The following is a 20,023-nucleotide window of genomic DNA, read 5'->3' on the forward strand; positions in this document are numbered from 1 at the left end:
TCCTTGACTTTATCTTAGGGCAGACAGTGGAAGAATAAAAGTGAACTTTGGAAGAATGGTCAAAGCTATAAACCTGCAATTGAACATTTGTACAGTACAGAACAAGATAAAGTTTGTGAAGATCTGGGGCAACAGGTTCCCTTTAAAAATGGCCTTTGTCAATGCCAACACAAAGGGGGTCATTTACTAAGGGCCCGATTCACGTTTTCCCGATGTGTTACCCAAATATTTCCGATTTGCGCCGATTTTCCCTGAATTGCCCCGGGTTTTTGGCGCACACGATCGGATTGTGGCGCATTGGTGCTGGCATGCACGCAACGAAAATGGGGGGGGGGCGTGGCTGAACGAAAACCCGACGGATTCGGAGAAACCGGCGCATTTTTTTAAAAAAAGTGTCGCTGGACACGCGCTTACCTTCACCCACCAATGGATCGTGAACTCCGGCGGACCTCGGTGGACTTCAGCGCAGCAGCGACACCTGGTGGACGTCGGAGGAACTGCCTTACTGAATCGCCGGAAGATCCGAATCCACCACAGAGAACGCGCCGCTGGATCGCGAATGGACCGGGAAAGTAAATCTGCCCCAAAATGTTCAATATTGGACACAGCTTTCAATTCAAAGAATTTTCTGTATTTTTTGACTATAAAAATTGTAGATTACCACTCAAGGCATCAAAATTATGAATTAACACATGTGGAGTTATATGTCTTACATTCTAGGTTCTTCAAAGTAGCCACCGTTTGCTTTGATTGCTGCTTTGCACACTCTTCACGTTCTCTTTATGAGCTCAAAGAGGTAGACACCTGAAATGGTGTTCAAACTGTCTTGAAGGAGTTCCCAGAGATGCTTAGCACTTGTTGGCCATTTTGCCTTCACTCTGTGGTCCAGCTCACTCCAAACCACCTCGATTGGGTTCAGGTCTGGTGACTGTGGAGCCCAGGTCATCTGGCGCAGCACCCCATCACTCTTCATCTTGGTCAAATAGCCCTTACACATACATCAAACAGGAAAGACCATACAATAATAGATAAGTGACAATGATGTGTACCAGGGGAAAGCCTCTTAATGATCAAAAGAAAATACCAAAAAAAAGGAAGAAGCGGAAATGAAAACCAAGGTTTCAGTAAAAATATGAAAAATATGAATCTTTATTAATTGACAACAGTAAAATATATAAAAAAGACTAGATGCATCTCAGAAAGGATGCATAAAGCATGCCAGGTAATAGGTCCTATAAACATATGATATAGGGAGATAATGTGAGGTAGTAAAGGGCCATGAATGTGGCCAAAAAATAAAAAAAATTACCTTCTCCAAAACAGGTGGATAATACAATGATTATAGTGTAGCACAGATAAATGGCTTACACACACTACAGTATAGGTGTAAGAGTCACAGAAGCAAAAAACACTGCCAGTGATAAACAAATCAATAACATTAGAGAAGACATAAGGCTAATGTGACAAAAGGGAGGACATACTATTACCTGGCGTGCACCCGAGGCGCGTTTCAACCACAGCAGGTCTTTGGGGTGTGTTTGAGGTCGTTGTCATATTGAAAAATAAATGATGGTCCACCTAAACACAAACCAGATGGAATAGCATGCCACTGCAAGATGTTGTAGTAACCATTCTGGTTCAGTATTCCTTCAATTTTGAATAAATCCCCAACAGTATCACCAGCAAAGCACCTCCACACCATCACACCTGCACGCTTCACGGTGGGAACCAGGCATGTAGAGTCCATTTGTTCACCTTTTCTGCATCACACAAAGACACGGTGCTTGGAACCAAAAATCTCAAATTTGGACTCATCAGACCAAAGCACAGATTTCCCATGTCCATTCCTTGTGTTCTTTAGCCCAAAGAAGTCTCTTCTACTTGTTGCTTGTCCTTAGCAGTGGTTTCTTAGCAGCTATTTTACCATGAAGGCTGCTACACACAGTCTCCTCTTAACAGTTGTTGTAGAGATGTGTCTAGAACTCTGTGTGGCATTGACTTGGTCTCTAATCTGAGCTGCTGTTAACCTGTGATTTCTGAGGCTGGTGACTCGGATTAATTTATCCTCCGCAGCAAAGTTGACTCTTAGGCTTCCTTTCCTGGGGTGGTCCTCATGTGAGGCAGTCTCTTTGTAGTTCTTTTTAAAAAGTTTTCTTACTCTGAGCTCACAGTTATTGTAATCCTTCAATGTAGTTGCAAATATCTTCATGAAAAAACAAAAGAGCTTATGAATATAAAAAAAAAATTTTTTCTTTATTCAAAATAACTCATACAAAGTATAAACACTACTTTCAAGAGGGATTCCTGAAAGTCGGAAATATAAGGGGAACAGGCAATGTCCCAGGTGGATGTGGGACAGACACAGAGAACCTATGGCCCCCCCTATCCTAATACTGCCTCATAGGTAGTGCCAGAAAGAGGTATAAGAAGAAAAATATTGTGTCCAAAAGTGGGACTAATTTTGGAAGGCAGTGGACCTTTGTACTACAATGACAAAATGGTCAACCGGAGGTACCATCCGGTATTAGTAACCCAAGTCAAAAGGCAGGCCACACTTACCTACCACACATGGTGTAAATGGCACAGAGGCAGTCAGAGTCAGAGGGAGGCTGGGGTGTTCCTGTTGGCCCTCCCTCTGACTGCCTCTGTGCCATTTACACCATGCCCTTAGGTAAGTGTGGCCTGCCTTTTGACTTGGGTTACTAATACCGGATGGTACCTCCGGTTGACCATTTTGTCATTGTAGTACAAAGGTCCACTGCCTTCCAAAATTAGTCCCACTTTTGGACACAATATTTTTCTTCTTATACCTCTTTCTGGCACTACCTATGAGGCAGTATTAGGATAGGGGGGGCCATAGGTTCTCTGTGTCTGTCCCACATCCACCTGGGACATTGCCTGTTCCCCTTATATTTCCGACTTTCAGGAATCCCTCTTGAAAGTAGTGTTTATACTTTGTATGAGTTATTTTGAATAAAGAAAAAAATTTTTTTTTATATTCATAAGCTCTTTTGTTCTTTGGTCTTTGTTGGATTGGATATTTGGAGGGTGGTATAGATTGCATATGGGGCCTCTTTTGGTGTTGCAAATATCTTCATGGGCTGAAGTAAGACGTATATGCACATACATTGGAATAGAAGATTACAATAACTGTGAGCACAGGTCAGAAAAGGAAAACTTTTTAAAATTTGCATGTTGGATGTTTGGTGGATCCATCCGGATCCGCATTGTGTTTGATAAGTGTGGGCCATTATGTAAAATGTTTAGGAACTGCAACCCTTTTTCTACAAAGTCCTAAATTCATTGAATTAAAAGTGACTGAGCAAATTAACATTGGTGATGTCTGCAACTTATGGACATCACCAAATAGTTTTATTGTTGCTCTACAAGGTCTTTACTGTAGCTGTTTTCTGTTTCATGTTTTGAGGTCTTTATGCCTTAAATTTTGTCTCGTGATTGACTCCTGGGTTACAGCATGTTTTGGATTATTGTCCATGTGTATTGTGAAGGGCCATCAAGGCAATAGTGGCCCATGATGCTGCCACACTACTATATTTTACAGAGGATGCGGTGTGCACCGGATCATGAGTCATTTCAAGCCTTGTACATCCTTTTTGTTTAATCATTGTAGTACAAGTTGGCAAAGTTTAATCTGGACTTTTCTGTTTTTGAGTTAGAATAATGGTTTACATCTTGTGGTGAACCCCTCTTTTTTGATTTATGAAGTTCTCATTTTACAGTACGCTTAGATGCTGATACACCTTCTTTCTGGGAAGGGTTCTTCACTTTGGTGGATGTTATAATGAGAATTAACTTTACTATGAAAAGGATTCTGTGACCATGGTTATTTAGGTCTTGATTTCCCTAGCTTACCAGTGAAGTATTTGTCCCTACAATGTACACGGGTATTGATTGGACAGCTCCTAACATTTCCGCATGCTCTCTGCTTTTTTTTCAGCCTGATGTTGGTCTGTTTAATTTCCAATGAAAGCTTCTTTAACTCCATGCAAATGCTACATCTGGAATCAACTCCAGACCTCCTACTTATTTGATAATAGATTGACAATCATAATGTTATAATTGTCCAATTAACTTTTGTCACTTTAAAAAGTGAAAGCTATATATTAAAGAGTTGTTATTCCTAAACTTGATCTCAAATTACTGAGAGTCTGCACTTTAATCCCAACTGCATCATATGTTTTGGTAAACAGCTAAAACCTTTTGTCACAGTCTCAATTATTCTGCACAGAGCTGTATATATTGTATACATTTTCCATCCATATGTATGTCATATTTTAGTTATATTTAATGATGATACATCTTATTTTCAGTGATGAACAAAGTAAAAATGCTGGAAGAAGGGGTGGCAGATAGAATCCAGATGTTGTTAAGATCTGAAATGCCCCCTGTTCAGTTCAAGCTTCTGGGTACTCTTAGGATGTTGACTGATGGTCAAGGTAAACCAAAGAAACTTGCTTTTAATGAGGTTTTGTGGATGATGTAATTACATGAACTGTGTCACACAGACTCTACAGGTGAAAGCACACACTACAGTACTAACCATAGTGTAACCAAACTCAGACTTCTGGCTGAAGTTATGGTTGGCATTCTGCGGACCCGAACTTGCAATGTTCGGTACCCACCCAAACATTACGGTCCAGGTCTGCTCATCACTAATTGCAAGTAAACTAAAAAGGTGAGGACGTCATAAAAAGAAAATTAATCAGAAGCCAATTGACAGTGACGGAGCAGTAGGGTGAGGAGTAGAGATGAGCGAACATACTCGTCCGAGCTTGATGCTCGTTCGAGCATTAGCATACTCGAAACTGCTCGTTGCTCGGACGAATACTTCGCCCGCTCGAGAAAATGGCATCTCCCGCCGTTGTGATTTTTGGCGAACCAGAAACAGAGCCAATCACAAGCCAGGAGACTCTGCACTCCACCCAGCATGACGTGGTACCCTTACACGTCGATAGCAGTGGTTGGCTGGCCAGATCAGGTGACCCTGGAATAGACTATCCCCTGCCCGCGCTGCTCGCATTATTCTCTGTATGGATGCCGCTAGGGAGAGAGCTGCTGCTGGTCAGGGAAAGCGTTAGGGTGTTCAATTAGAATAGTGTTAGGCAGGAGTGATTCTACAAGAACCCAACAGCCCTTCTTAGGGCTACAATAACGTTTTATTTTACTTTTTTTTTGTTTGCCTGTGGCTGGGCTTGCTGCCATTAGTAGTGCAGCTAGTACCATATTGTGAGTAATTTGCAGGGAGACTTGCTACCGTTGTGATTAGCTCTTAGTGACACACATATCCACCTTAAACACCGAAGTGGGACAATTTATTAGGGGTTTGAATTGAATTAGGCAGAGTCTGCTGATTTATTTTTTTTTACGTTTATTTCTTTTTATAACTCAAAGTCATCAGGCACAGCACAAAATCCAGTTGTGTGCTGTCAGTGTAGGTTTTGTTTTGTTTAAAAATAAATAAATAAACACACAAAAATTTTTTTTTTAAATTTACACTTTAATTTTGAAAGTGTTTAACCCGAGGGCTAGAGGTAGAGGACGAGGGCGTGGACGTGGGCGTCCAACTACTGCAGGGGTCAGAGGCCGTGGTCCTGGGCGGGGTGAGACACCACCTGCTGATGAGGGAGCAGGGGAACGCCGCAGAGCTACACTCCCTAGGTTCATCATGTCTCAAGTTACTGGGACTCATGGTAGAGCACTGTTGAGGCCAGAACTGTGCGAAGAGGTGATGTCGTGGATTGCGGACAATGCTTCTAGCCATTTGTCCACCAGTCAGTCTTCCACGCAGTCCACCCATGTCACCGAAATCAGCACTCCTCCAGCTCCTCCACCTCAGCCTCCTTCCCCCCAGTCTGCCCCCTCCCAGCAAAATTTGGCATTTGAAGCGGCATACTCTGAGGAACTGTTTTCTGGACCCTTCCCACAGTCACAAACCACTTGTCCGGTTGCTGCTGAGCTATTTTCCGATGCCCAGGTTTTCCACCGGTCGCAGTCTGTGGGTGATGATGACATTATTGACGTAGTGGAAGAAGTGTATAAAAAGGTGTCGGACGATGAGGAGACACGGTTGTCAGACAGTGGTGAAGTTGTTGTCAGGGCAGGAAGTCCGAGGGGGGAGCAGATTGAGGGATCGGAGGATGATGAGGTGACAGACCCAAGCTGGGTTGATAGGCCGGGTGAACACAGTGCTTCTGAGACGGAGGCGAGTCCTATAGCAGAACAGTTTGGAAGAGGCAGTGGTGGGGCCAGACGGAGAGGCAGGGCCAGAGCTGGTGCATCAGCGCCAAATGTTGCCCGTAGTCAAGCTCTCGTGGCGAGGGCTAGATTTTCAGAAGTCTGGAGGTTCTTTAAAGAAACACCGGATGACCGACGGACTGTGGTGTGCAACCTGTGCGAAACCAGGATCAGCAGGGGTTCCACCACTACTAGCTTAACTACCACCAGTATGCGCAGGCATATGAATGCTAAACACCCCACTCAATGGCACCAAGCCCGTTCACCTCCGGCCGGGCACACCACTGCTCCTTCCCCTGTGTTATATGCTAGTCAGCCCCCTGCCCAGGACCCCGGCCCAAACACCTCCCGTGCGAAAACCCCATCTTCGCCTCCACGATCCTCCACAGCATCCACCAGCGTTCAGCTCTCCATACCCCAGACGCTGGAGCGCAAAAGGAAGTATAGTGCAACCCACCCACACGCCCAAGCCCTCAACATCCACATCTCCAAACTGCTTAGACTGGAGATGCTGCCCTATAGACTGGTAGAGACCGAGGCCTTTCAAAACCTCATGGCGGCGGCCGCCCCCTCGGTATTCGGTCCCCAGCCGCCACTACTTTTCCCAATGTGCCGTCCCAGCCCTGCACAAGCACGTGTCAGAGAACATCATCCGTGCCCTGACCAACGCCGTTTCTGACAAGGTCCACCTGACCACGGACACGTGCACGAGTGATGTCAGGCAGGGCCACTATATATCGCTGACGGCACATTGGGTTAACTAGGTGGAGGCTGGGACCGAGTCCGACCCTGGGGCTGGTCATATACTGCCGACGCCGAGGATTACGGGGCCTACCTCGGTCCAGGTCTCAAAGGCCTACTATGCCTCCTCCTCCTCCCACCCCTCCTCCATCTCCTCCTCCGAATTACCATCCGTGGGCATGGCGCCATCAGTCGGTAGCTCTAGGCACAGCAGCAGTGCCGTCGCTAAGCGACAGCAGGCGGTGCTCAAACTTCTGAGCCTAGGCGATAAAAGGCACACCGCCCAAGAGCTATTACAGGGCATCACGGCGCAGACTGATCTGTGGCTGGCACCGCTGAACCTGAAGCCAGGCATGGTTGTGTGTGACAACGGCCGTAACCTGGTGGCGGCTCTGCAACACGGCAGACTGACACATGTGCCATGCCTGGCCCATGTGTTAAATCTCATAGTTCAGCGTTTCCTCAAGACATACCCCAATCCGTCTCATTTGCTCACGAAGGTGCGCCGCATCTGTGCGCATTTTAGGAAGTCCAGCACAGATGCTGCCACTCTCAGGGCAGCGCAGCGCCGCCTCCAACTGCCCGCTCACCGACTGTTGTGCGACGTGCCCATGAGGTGGAATTCAACATTAACCATGTTATCCAGAGTTTACCAGCAGCACAGAGCGATTGTAGACTGCCAGATGTCAATTTCCACCAGAACTGGTAATCAGGTCAGTCAGCTTCCTCAAGTCTACAATGAGGAGTGGACGTGGATGTCTGATATCTGTCAGGTGCTGAGTAACTTTGAGGAGTCAACACAGATGGTCAGTGGCGATGCCGCCATCATCAGCCTCACCATCCCGCTGCTTGGCCTGTTGAAAAATTCTCTGGTCAGCATGAAGTCGGAAGCTTTGCGCTCGTCACAAGAGACGGGGGAAGAAGATTCCCTTGTTGATAGCCAAAGCACCCTTAGGTCTGTTTCTCAGCGCATATCGGAGGAGGTGGAGGAGGATGAGGAGGAAGAGGAGGAGAATATTGGCGAGACAGAAGAGGGGACCATTGTTCAGTCCTTCACTGTTCAGCGTGTATGGGCAGAAGAAGAGGAGTTGGAGGAGGAGGAAATGGGCAGTCATGCCAGTGAGGGGAGTGAATTCTTGCGCGTTGGGACTCTGGCGCATATGGCAGATTTCATGCTAGGCTGCCTATCCCGTGACCCTCGCGTATAAAGAATTTATTCCAGCACCGATTACTGGGTATTCACTCTCCTGGACCCACGGTACAAGCAAAATCTTTCCACTCTCATCCCTGGAGAGGAAAGGAGTGTGAGAATGCATGAATACCAGCAGGCCCTGGTGCACAAGCTAAAACAGTATTTCCCTTCTGACAGCGCTAGCGGCAGATGGCGTACTTCTGCGGGACAAGTAGCGAGGGAGAGTAGGCGAGCAGGCAGCTTGTCCAGCACTGGCAGGGGTACGCTTTACAAGGCCTTTGCCAGTTTTATGTCACCCCAGCAAGACACTGTCACCTGTCCCCAGTCTCGGCAGAGTAGGGCTGATCTTTACAGAAAGATGGTGAGGGAGTACGTAGCTGACCATACCATCGTCCTAAATGATCACACAGCTCCCTACAACTACTGGGTTTCAAAGCTGGACATGTGGCACGAACTGGCGCTGTACGCCTTGGAGGTTCTTGCCTGCCCTGCCGCTAGCGTGTTGTCAGAGCGGGTTTTCAGTGCAGCTGGTGGCATCATCACCGATAAGCGTACACGCCTGTCGACTGACAGGCTGACGCTTATCAAGATGAATAAAGCCTGGATTTCTCCGGATTTTCATTCTCCACCAGGTGAAAGAAGCTCAACCTGAATAATGTATGCACTCCTCCTCCTCATTGTCCTCCTTCTCCTCCTCTTTGTACACTAAAGCAGAGGAAACTGGCTATTTTTTGCCAGGGCCAACTGGCTCTAGCTATAGTACTCTATGTATTTAATTTTTCTGGAGGGCCACCTACCCGGTCCTCTGTTTTAAACAATTTTTGGGAGTGCCACATACAGGCACTCTATCTATTTAATTTTTCTGGAGGACCACCTACCTGCTCCTCTGGTTTGAAAACTTTTTTGGACTGCCACATACAGGCACTATCCAAATTAAATTGTCTCCATAGCAGCCTCCACATGTCGTCTTTTTAGCTGCCTCCACACATTGTCTCCATTACTACCTCCACACGTCATCGCCATAGCTGCCTCCAAAAGTCGTCCATATAGCTTCCTCCACACATGGTCTCCTTATCAAACGAACTGTGTCAGGCAGACTTTTGGGTTGTTTCCATGGCTTCCACATCAAACTTGTTAACTTTGTCGCCACCCTGCTGTGTAATCCACAAAATATACTGGCAAACTTTTATCATTTACCGATATTATTTCAGCGCTTCTTGCGCATCTGTTTACATTCCCCTCACCCGCCATAACCCAAACTTATAAGAACGCTACTACACTTGATCTTATACAAAAGGTTCTTAGAAGTGCTGTTTGGGGAGTAGCCTAGAGACGGGGGCTTGGATTGGCGAAAGCTCGCCTGGCAGCGAAGCGCCAGCTCCATCTCAAGATCCAACTCACATAGTTTTAACTGCAGCACCTTTAATTTACTACTAGTTCACTGCCTCCATACATGGTCCCCTTATCAAACGAGCTGTGTCAGGCAGAATTTTCAGGTGTTTCACCAGATACATAGTGGAACTCGGCCCTTCTGTGGCCGCCATGCTGGAGACCTGAAGTTGCAATCATAGCAGCGCAATATGAATGCCCCATACTGTCGCTTTTAATCATGGAAGTCGTCTCCATGGCTGCCTCCACATGTCGTCCCCTTATCAAAAGAGCTGTGTCAGGCTCATTTTTCGGGTGTTTCACCAGATACGTTATGGAACTTGGTCACTATGTCGCCACCATGCTGTGTTATCGACTAAATATACCGTCAACCTTTTGTTCACATAGGAAATCATTTCAGCGCTTCTTGCTCACCTCCTTTGGTGAAGCCTGAGTCCATTTATGGTATGTTGCCATGACACTCTCTAGCCTGCCGCTGCGGACGCTGCCTCTGCATGCTGTCCCCTATAGTGTCAGGGTCAATTATTGCATGTTTTAGATGCTATCTAGCCTCATTCGGTCACTCTGTCATGGCCATGCTGTTGCCCATAATTTTGGCATAATGGTGCGATTAAGCAGCCTTAGAGGCATCCATGCATGCTGCCCCTGCTGTTTCCTGTCCATTTCCGTGGTGTTTCCATCCTTTTCTGAGGTTCCCAGGTGTTTGGCCAAGCTTCCCTGTGCAGAGCCTTGGTCCCCTTGAAAAATGCTCGAGTCTCCCATTGACTTCAATGGGGCTCGTTATTCGAGACGAGCACTCGAGCATCAGGAAAAGTTGGTCTCGAATAACGAGTACCCGAGCATTTTAGTGCTCGCTCATCTCTAGTGAGGAGTGATTGAATATAGACTACCTGGTTATGGGTATGGACCCTTTTTTGTATTTCCTTTTACGTAACCACACAAAACAGAGTAGAGCACTTTATAGGCTTTCCAAAAATTTGCCTTTTTATGGTAAATTTAATGTTAACATTTATGCAAATTGGGTTAATGGTGCACTAATGGGTGTGGCCATCACTACTGGGACATCAAATTTATTTTTTATGTGCCAACCATTGCTTACTAACCACTGCATATTTTACATAATAATTGATATCTATAAATAGAAATAAGTTGCATTTTCTTGAAGAAAAATTTTGACTTTGCTTTAAAACAACATAGTGCTGGAAGGTTCATAAAGTTCCCTGCATAAGGATACGGGGGATCCGATCCATAGCGGGAACACCCTCACACGCCGTGGTCATGCTTGACTGCAGCGTGTAAGGGGTTAACAATTGCGATCGGAGCTGACTCAGATCTCAGGTGTTACATCGCGGTGTCAGCAGTGATAGACCGCTGACAGCCGCTGCTTCTGGTGCCAGAAGCAGGACGCTATAGCACGTCCCCATGCGCTTAGCATCTAGCCGCAGGGACGTACTATAACGTCCTGGTGTGCCTAGGGGTTAAGTTATAGTATGTCCCTGCGGCTAGATGCTAAGCGCACAGGGAAGTGCTATAACGTCCTGCTTCTGGCACCGGCTCACAAACAGAGCCGGCGGCAGAAGCAGTGGCTTTCAGCTGTCTATCACAGCTGACAACGCGCTGCCCAGTCCAAAGAATCTTGTTATTTTATTTTAAAACTCCATGTGATGTGTGGTAGTGTATATGGGTATTGGATGAGTTTGAACATGTGTGTTCGATAGTGCTTTATTTTGATACTGTACTGTACTGGTTTATTAACATAACATCCTAGAATAGCCCTCTATTTAAAGAGTCAGCCTTGAAAAGTAGTTGTAAGATCGTAGTTCACTTGAGAAAAAGGAGACTGAGTTTGGACAGTCAGACTTTATACATTTTTTTGTGGTAGATCTCAATCTGAGTGAAGGAAGGTGACTAGGAAACAGTCATACTTGACGGGCAGTTACAGGTAATGAAAGTTGTGAAGCTGCCCTAAGGAAGAGAGACTGCGTGTGTGTGCCGGCACTAGAGATATATAGAAAATTATGGGAAATTTGCTAGGTAGGATAAAAAGGCATTTCAGAGGGAAACCAGCAGTACAGATCATGAAAGAGAGAGAGAGAGAAAAGAGGCTGTAAAAGGATGTCCGAGAATGTTGAAAAAGGGCAGGTACACCAAAAGATGGCAGTTTGGATGTTAGTAAATGGAAAAAGTTCTTAAAAAGTTCTTAAAAGAGGCTGGTTGCAGCATAATGATATGACGGAAATTGCAAGTAGATAGAAGAAAGTTACAGAGGAAGTGACCAGAGGAGGTTATAAAAAAAACAGCCATAGGAAATCGTGTGTTATATGAGTGTTATGACGATGACGGACAAAAACGTTGGACAGACAAAAGACAAAGACAAAATTCAGGAAAAGCTCTAGCCCCACCATAAAATAGCCCCCGTGGATGGGTTTACAGAGTGTATGGAAACAAAGACCCAGACTGGCAGGAGACATGTGCAGTGTGGCACCTAGACCCAACTTCCACACTGAAATATATCTGGTCATGACTAGATTAGAAAAAGTTTGGGCTCTGTAATGTCTATTTGGACCCTCAGAATAAAGGAATAGTGTTCCCAACTTCATATACATTAGTAGACCAGTGGTATGGAGAAAAATGCATTGCCTAAAGATCATTGGATTTGCACCCACAGTCCGCTCAGCTGTATTTAGCTGTATTTGACTATTGCTGTAACTTTAGAGGACAACTAAGATATAGTACCCAGGGAATAAATGTGGGAGACTGTGTCTGCTTATCTACGAGTCGCCAAAAACCTGGGTAGTAACATATTTGTTACAGATCTTGGACTTCTGTCGGGAGAACTCCTGGACGTTTGTCCAGTCCCAATTGGATTCCCTGAGCTGACCCTTGCCAGATCCTGTAGGTGTTCTATGAGATTTATTCCATTATACAGTCCTGCAGATTATGACAAAGATATAAAAATTTTTTGTCCATATCATGTATAGTGCAAATTAGATAATTATTAGGAGCTTTATAGGCAGAAGCTTCCTATGTCACTGGCTCTAGTGATGCTTCTGCTCAGTAACGCTGCCCTCAGCATGTGCCCCCAATATGACTGCATAGTTTTATAATAAGGTCTAAGGAATTTGTATACTGTATGTCTCCTATATATTTTCATTTAAGTTTAAGCCAAGCACCTTACAGAGGAGGGGAAACAGGCCAGAAGCTTTGCTGATCGTGTGTAACATGACTCAACCTGGACCCTCACCAATTAGCCTATAGATTCCCCCAAATTACGTACCAGAAAAGTGCATCTCATGTGGCAAAAGAAATAAGCCCCTATAGGTCCACATTAAAAAAAGAAAAAAATTATAGCCTGTACAATGTGACATAGCAAATCTGCTCTATGCAGATCCCTTCTATGCCCGGCTGCGTGCCCATAAAGCAGATTACCACCACATATAAGTTTTCGGTGTACTCGGGAGAAATTGGGTTTCAAACTTTGTGGAGCCTTTTTTCATTTAATCCATTGTTTAATTTTCCACCCAAAATGAGTGTATTGTGAAAAAATATTACAATTTGTAGACTGCACCCAAACTTTGCAACCCCTTAACGCTCAGCGTCTGATATATCGGATGCTGAGTGCGGTGACTGGTGCGGTGACCAATATATCGGACACTGAGCTGATGCTGGTTCAGCTCAAGATCTGAGCTGAACCGGCATCGGGAAACACGGAGTGGGCTCCGATCGCGGGTGCTTAACTCGTTTAATGCCGCGGTCAGCACGACCGCGGCATCTAACATGCTTCTGGGGGATCTTTCCCCCACGATCGGCTCCCCCGAACCATTTTGGGGGGGGCGCCGATCGTTGATGTGGCATCACTGGGGTCCGATCTGGACCCGTGTTGCCTGCAAGAACTGCCAGTAAGATGGCGTCTTCGACGTAATCTTACTGGCAGAGTGCCAGCCTATGCAAGCGCATAGACTGACACTGCTAGTACCCTGCAATACATCAGTATTGCAGAATATTATCATGAACAAGCAATCAGATGATTGCTTGTTCATGTCCCATGGTGGAAGAAGTGAAAAAGTAAAAAAAAAAAAGTTATTCAATAAAAATGCCCAAAAGCCCCAAAACATATAAAGAGACATATAACTCAAAAAAAATTCTAAATTATGACACAAACCCCACTTATATAGTATAACCGCATCCGTAACAACCCGTAGAATAACAGTAAATAATTATTGAACCTACACGAAAAACACCGTAAAAAAAAACTGTTATAAACCCCCCAAAAATTATGATTTTTACCTATTAAATCCCACAAAAAATGCTATAAAAATGATCAAAACAGTCTATGAGGATAAGGGGGGAATTTTACTTTTGGGTTGATGTCAAGAAAGTGAGTAGGCCCCTGAGCTAACCCATGACCCTTATCCCTGCCTATAGGCCAGACCCTGGACTCAATCACAGGGGGCTACTGGGTGACATTTCCTACTCATATTATGTGCTCAGAGCAAACCAACAGAGAAAAAGAGACAAACAGATGCACAGACACAAATAAAGTCAGGATAATCAGGTCAAAATGAGATGGCAAAGAGGTACAGAATCGTGAGGCAAGGAATTGTCAAAAAGGTAGCAGAGGACACAATAGAACAATATCACAATAGCAGATGTAGAACAATCAGTATCAGCAAACCAATATTACCAGCACTGTAAGCAACTGAGGGTCAGGTATATGTGGAGTTCCTGGATGCTGCCTCAGGCACTGATAGTGCTTGTACCAGATGTAGTTTGAGTGATGTTAGGCCAAATCAAAATTCCTAGATGAAACATTCAGCTTTCCATAGAATATGCACCGAGCTCAGCTAAAGGAATTTACTCTGCAGAGCAAGCTGTCAATCACAACCTAAAAACACTGCAACAGGAACCCTATTGAGAGAGTTGATTTTAAAGCATTGGGCATTGACATGTAATTTAATTCATTACATATTATATTTATATATTGCTTTAATTGCATTCTATAAAAAAATTTAGCCGTGATAACATAATTTCCCATAAATGGTGCCATGTAGTCCGTTAGAAACAAGCAAGCTATTCTTGGATACAACCACTGCTGCTGGAGTGATTGCACAAAGCAACAAAAATGTATTGCATATAAAATGGATGGGAGTTACTGCATGACCCCCAGTCATCCTGTGGTCATTGCTGCCAGGGTGCAGTGGTAATCTTATTCACCATCTTGTTCCTACGGGACAATATGACTATATTGATGAGAAATTATCTTCACATAGGTACATTTTTTTAATGTCATGCAATTGAATAAATTTATATACAGTATATGGTAAATTAATTTAATTAAATGTGAATGCCCAGATAGGAATTATATTTAACGGAAGACGATGTTTGGTAGTTATAAGCACTTGGATGCAATACATGTAATAACCTCAAACATTATATTACATGGCAATGATAATTTCACTTTGTGAACTTTTATTTAAAGCTGATGCAGCTAGAATTCTTGGACAAGATTGCAAGCTGTTGTCTAGACTTGTACAGTGGTGTGAAGCCAAGGACCATGTTGGAGTCAGAGGAGAAGCAAATCGGCTTTTGGCATCCCTCTTAAGACACAGCAAGTCTCAAGTAAGAAAATAATTTATTATTTCCTACTTCCACTCACAAAAACTTGGAGGCATCTGTGGTCCCATGTTCAGTAGAGATCTTAACTGCCTTATTAACCTAGTGTTCCTACAATGTATAGATTTTGCTTCAAAAATATATCCAAAAAACACTGCAAAAATGATAAATACCTAATATCAAAGTTCAAACGTTTTATAAAGAAATGTTTACATATGTTTAAAAAAGTGTGGATGTACCACCCCAAAAAATTTTGATGTTAAAGGGAACCTGTTGTCAGAGACCTTATTTTCACTAAAGTCAGACACCAAAGTCCACCAAACCTTTAATGCAAAAATGCCATTCTGCGTTCTCTAAGCATTTGTATTACAATATAATTGTGTGTTTCAAATTACCTGGCACTCTGACAAAATCCTCTGTTATGTCCCATGGGTTGAATTTTATTTGCATGCATTTAAAAAATCAACACATGACTTGCCTGTACTGGTCACTCCTCAGCTCTCAGCCCCGACCTTTGTGCTCCTGTACAGCTCCCCATTGATGTCAGCTCACCACACTGTGAGGTCTGTTCCTTTTCTTGCTCCCCTTCCCCCTATCTTCTGCAAAATTTCTGGCAAATACGGGAGGGGACCGAAAGGAGAGAAGGACTAGTGAGATGGGATGAAGCCCGACGTGGCTCTGATTATGCCCCTCAGCACTGGCGATTCCTTTACATAAAAATTAGTTTTACAAGCAGTGTTAATGGTTAATCTACAACAAAGGAGTGGTATATTCCCTGAAAGAAAAAAATGCAACATAGGTGTCAATAGGGGGCAATCAGCCCCCCTTCTTTATGAGACCAAGTGCTCCACTTGGGATCCGGTCCAGAAGAGCACACAGCCGTGTGAATGAGGCCTTGTAGTGGTGTCGTGTGTGCAAATCCTGCAATGTTTTTAAATGGTCAGTAAGGCCCGTTCCACACTTGCGAGTGTGATGCGATGAACTCGCATCACACTCGCAACGCATGCTGCCGGGAACGCACGGCCCGAACGCTGCACTGCGGGAGTGAACTGACATGCTGAGTTCACTCCTGTGGTGCAGCGTTCGGGCCGTGCAAAAAAATTACTAACACTTTGCAAAAAAATGACTACACAGAGCTGTTAACGCTGTGTGAAAAGGGCTCATGGTGTGAGCCCTCGTCATACAGACATGGAGTTTCCTGCATATTGTAGCAAACACCCACAATCAGTACTACACTGATCCCGGGTTTTAACCTTTTGATTACCGCATTTTAATATTCACTCCCTATGACGTCATTGGGGAGCGGCAATCGGTTGCCATGACAGATTACGGTCTTTGTAAGACCGGAGGCTGTATGGTTTCTGCAGACTCATTAGTTTTACCACATTTGGATTTTTTTCCAGCTTCCCAGCAAGCCCTCACTCTGCTCTGTACACGGAAAACTGAAAAAGTTATAGATTTTTGAAGGTGGGTAGCGAAAAATGAATGAAAAAATGGGAGGGTTTAAAACAAGAAAAAGGAGAACAATAAAGTTTGTACTTTATGTTGTCAGAGGAAGGTGCATCCATTTCCATTAATTTAGGCTTTTAGGCTTTTTTTTACCATCATTCCACATTTCTTCCTAATCGACCAGGCTGTCAAAACTAAGTAATCGTGGGAGAAGAGACTAGGTGAGAGAAGTAAAGAAAATCCCCAGTGTGCTGACGGAAGCCTCACCTCAGTGCAAGACATATGAAAGCCTTCATCTGATGAGACGAAGATTGAATGTTTTGCTGTGAATTCTAGCAGTATTTGTTGAGAAAACCAGGTACTGCTCATCACCTGCCAAATACAATCCCAATAGTGAAACATGGTGGTGGCAGCATCATGCTATGGGGGATGTTTTTCAGCTGCAGGGACAGGATGAAAATTATAACGGCCAAGTACAGAGAGATCCTGAATGAAAACCACTTCCAGGGTGTTCTGGAACACAGACTGGGCCGAAGGTTCAGCTTTCAACAAGACAACCACCTTAGCACACAGCTAACACCAGTGGCACCAGAACAACTAGGTGACTATTCCTGACTGGCCCAGCCAGAGCCCTGACATAAACCCATAATTAAGCATCTCTGGAGAGAATTGAAAATCTGAGGCAGAGGATCCCCAAATCTAGGACTGAGAAACTTGTTGCATAATTCCAAAGACGACTCATGGCTGTACTCACTCAAAAGGTGCTTCTACTCAATACTGAGCAATAGGTCTGAATACTTCTGACCATGTGATATTTCAGTTTTTCTTGTTCAATAAATAAGCAAAAATATCTACATTTGTGTTTTTTCTATCAAGATGTGGTGCAGAGTGTACATTAATGAGCAAAAAAATAAGTTTTTTATCTTACCAATTGGCTGCAATGAAACAGAGTGAAAAATGTAAAGGGGTCTGAATGCTTACCATACCCTCTTTACTGACAAGAAACAGTGTTCTTCCCTAGTATACATGCTGGTCAACCGATTTCTGTTACGTTTGTGCAACACCCCAGCCAACGCATAGGCAAGGTGAACTTAGTGAAATTGCAGCTGAAGATACTGCCTGGCAAGGCAACAGTTAACTGGTGTATGTAATTATCCAATGATGTTTCTGTTAAGCAAGCTGGAAGGTGATTGGAGAGGAGCTACCACCTGACCAGGGGAGTATCTAAACCCCTGCTGGGTGAGAGCACATTCAGTCTTCAGGTTCAGTCCTAAGCACATGGTCTGACCTCAAGTTCAGTCAGTCAGGAGCCAGTGTGAGCAGCACATCTTCTGTGCTGCCACAGCCATTAATCCCAGGAACTTCCAGTGCCTCAGGCCTACTGCCTGGCACACAGGGCAAGTCCGGAGACTTAAGCTCAGAACTGCAGCTTCCACCACTTGGACTCGGTTCCATCTGAACCTCCCCAGCCTGCAGCTACTATCAGGCTGCGTGTACCTTTCCTGTGGACCGGCTCTCCATGACCTTTTCAGCTTGCTGAATCTGCTGTTCATCGTTCTGGCCGTTTCCTGCTGTTGAATAAAGAACTGTAAGTTGATTTGCACAATGTTGCCTCCATCTGATCCTTGGATATGGCTGCTTACCACCATGGGCTACCCCATCCATCACCCAGGGACTCATCCTACAGACACCTCAGGGGTTGCCCCAGGGAGAAACCATTGCCACTCTGGTATTCTGGGCCCCAGCTGCCTCTAGGTCCATGAGAAAAAGCTAGGCCCCGGTGGGGGATGTTGCAATTGTTTGAGGGTAAAGTACACTCAACATTAGCCTGACAATCGAAAAATGAGTGATAAAGGGTCTTGGCGGAAATCTACCATTAAAATCCTTCAGGATAAACCAGGGACACTTACTCTTTTACCCAGACATAGTGACGGTGGTAATTTACTTATATTTTTTATCCATGACCTCCTTCCATTTAAATCAACTTTTGAAATTATGCTAAAGAGACTGATGGGGTTCTAGGGGGTGTAACCAGAGCCACCCACAGTGTGAGATTACATTAGGAAGAGGGAGGGGGTATTGCTAAGGAAGCACAGGGAAGACAGTGTAACCACCTGTGAATCTTCAGCACAGAGGGACTCTGCTAACACCCTTCAGGCTCATTAGCATCATTTAAAAAGTTGATTTTAGAAGGAAGGAAGCCATGCATAACAAATATAAGAATATTGCAACAGTCATGGTGCCTGGATCTATGTAAGTGACCCTGCTTTATCATGATGGAATTTAATTGTAGTTTTACTTTAAAGTTTAACTTGAACACAGATAAACCATAAATTACTTTATCTTTATATATGCTGCCAATTCAAGATGCAAGATTTCATAATGAATGACAGCAGAAAGGTAATGCATATCACAAATTATCATTTCCTAGTAGGACAACATGCTGTCAAAAATGCAACAAAAGCTCCACTCCACCACCCTTGGTTCTAGTCCCAGGGTCAACATCTGCAATCTCTGTGTTTGTGTGGGTTTCCTCCTAGTCCTCTGGTTTCCTCAAACACTCCAAAACATACTGGTAGGTTGATTAGATTGTGAGCCCACATGGGGACAGGGGCCGATTTGGCAAGCTCTGTGCAACGCAGCACAATCTGTGTGCGCTATATAAATAAAGGAATTATAATTATTACTCCACCCTAATTACTTGCATAGGGCCTGCACACAAAGCCACAGGACATGATGAATGCAGCTTTATTGCCCGGTGATGCAGCCACTCATCCAAACACTGAGACTGCATTGGTAAGCAGAGGGTTGGGCCCCCACTGATCTCCAATGAATCACCTATCCTAAAGTTTGGGAAAGCGGAGAGAAAAGCGATGCACAAATCAGGCCAATACATAAAGAAACAGGATATAATCCAACAATAATCTCTTTATTAAATGTAAACAAGCGGACAAAATACCATACACAAACATCTAAAAGCATTTAAAACACAAATATACAAAAAGTGACCAATGTGGAGATCCCGGTCTGGTTCATCCACAAAAAACCTCTAAGTCCAGACACAAAGTGTTGTCTATACGCCTCTGCCCAGTTAGTATAAGCCTATAGTAGATGTTACATACAATGCTCCTTATCCACTGATGGTAAGTAGTGGGCAACAACAGCCCCAAGGTCGTGCTGGAATGAAAATCAGACAACCTCTAAAGTGCAAGTGCTACCAGTGTGACAACTATATCTGCCCCACTACTGAATAAAAAATGTATATAAGAAAATAGAAGAATGCAAAGGAAACATGAGAAAAGTGCTGAGTGCAAGTGGGATAAAGTAAAGGATCTTACAGCATGTAAGATGCAGAGATTCACTCCTGTATGATAAGTAGAGCAT

General features: G+C 44.3%; 1 protein-coding gene across 12 annotated transcripts in view; it reads left to right on the plus strand.

The window, feature by feature from the left end:
- The window catches only part of LOC140106485 (rap1 GTPase-GDP dissociation stimulator 1-A-like), a 416,700-nt gene that overhangs the window by 369,373 nt on the left and 27,304 nt on the right, over positions 1 to 20,023 (plus strand). For 11 of the 12 annotated variants that reach the window (XM_072130944.1, XM_072130946.1, XM_072130943.1 and 8 more), the window contains 2 exons: positions 4,332 to 4,457; positions 15,057 to 15,196. In XM_072130944.1, coding sequence (XP_071987045.1) covers positions 4,332 to 4,457; positions 15,057 to 15,196 — 266 coding nt within the window. The remainder of the gene's footprint in view (positions 1 to 4,331; positions 4,458 to 15,056; positions 15,197 to 20,023) is intronic. The other variant, XM_072130945.1, reaches the window with a different exon arrangement.

This window comes from Engystomops pustulosus, chromosome 11 (genome assembly GCF_040894005.1).
Source record: "Engystomops pustulosus chromosome 11, aEngPut4.maternal, whole genome shotgun sequence".
In the NCBI taxonomy this organism is placed as follows: domain Eukaryota; kingdom Metazoa; phylum Chordata; class Amphibia; order Anura; family Leptodactylidae; genus Engystomops; species Engystomops pustulosus.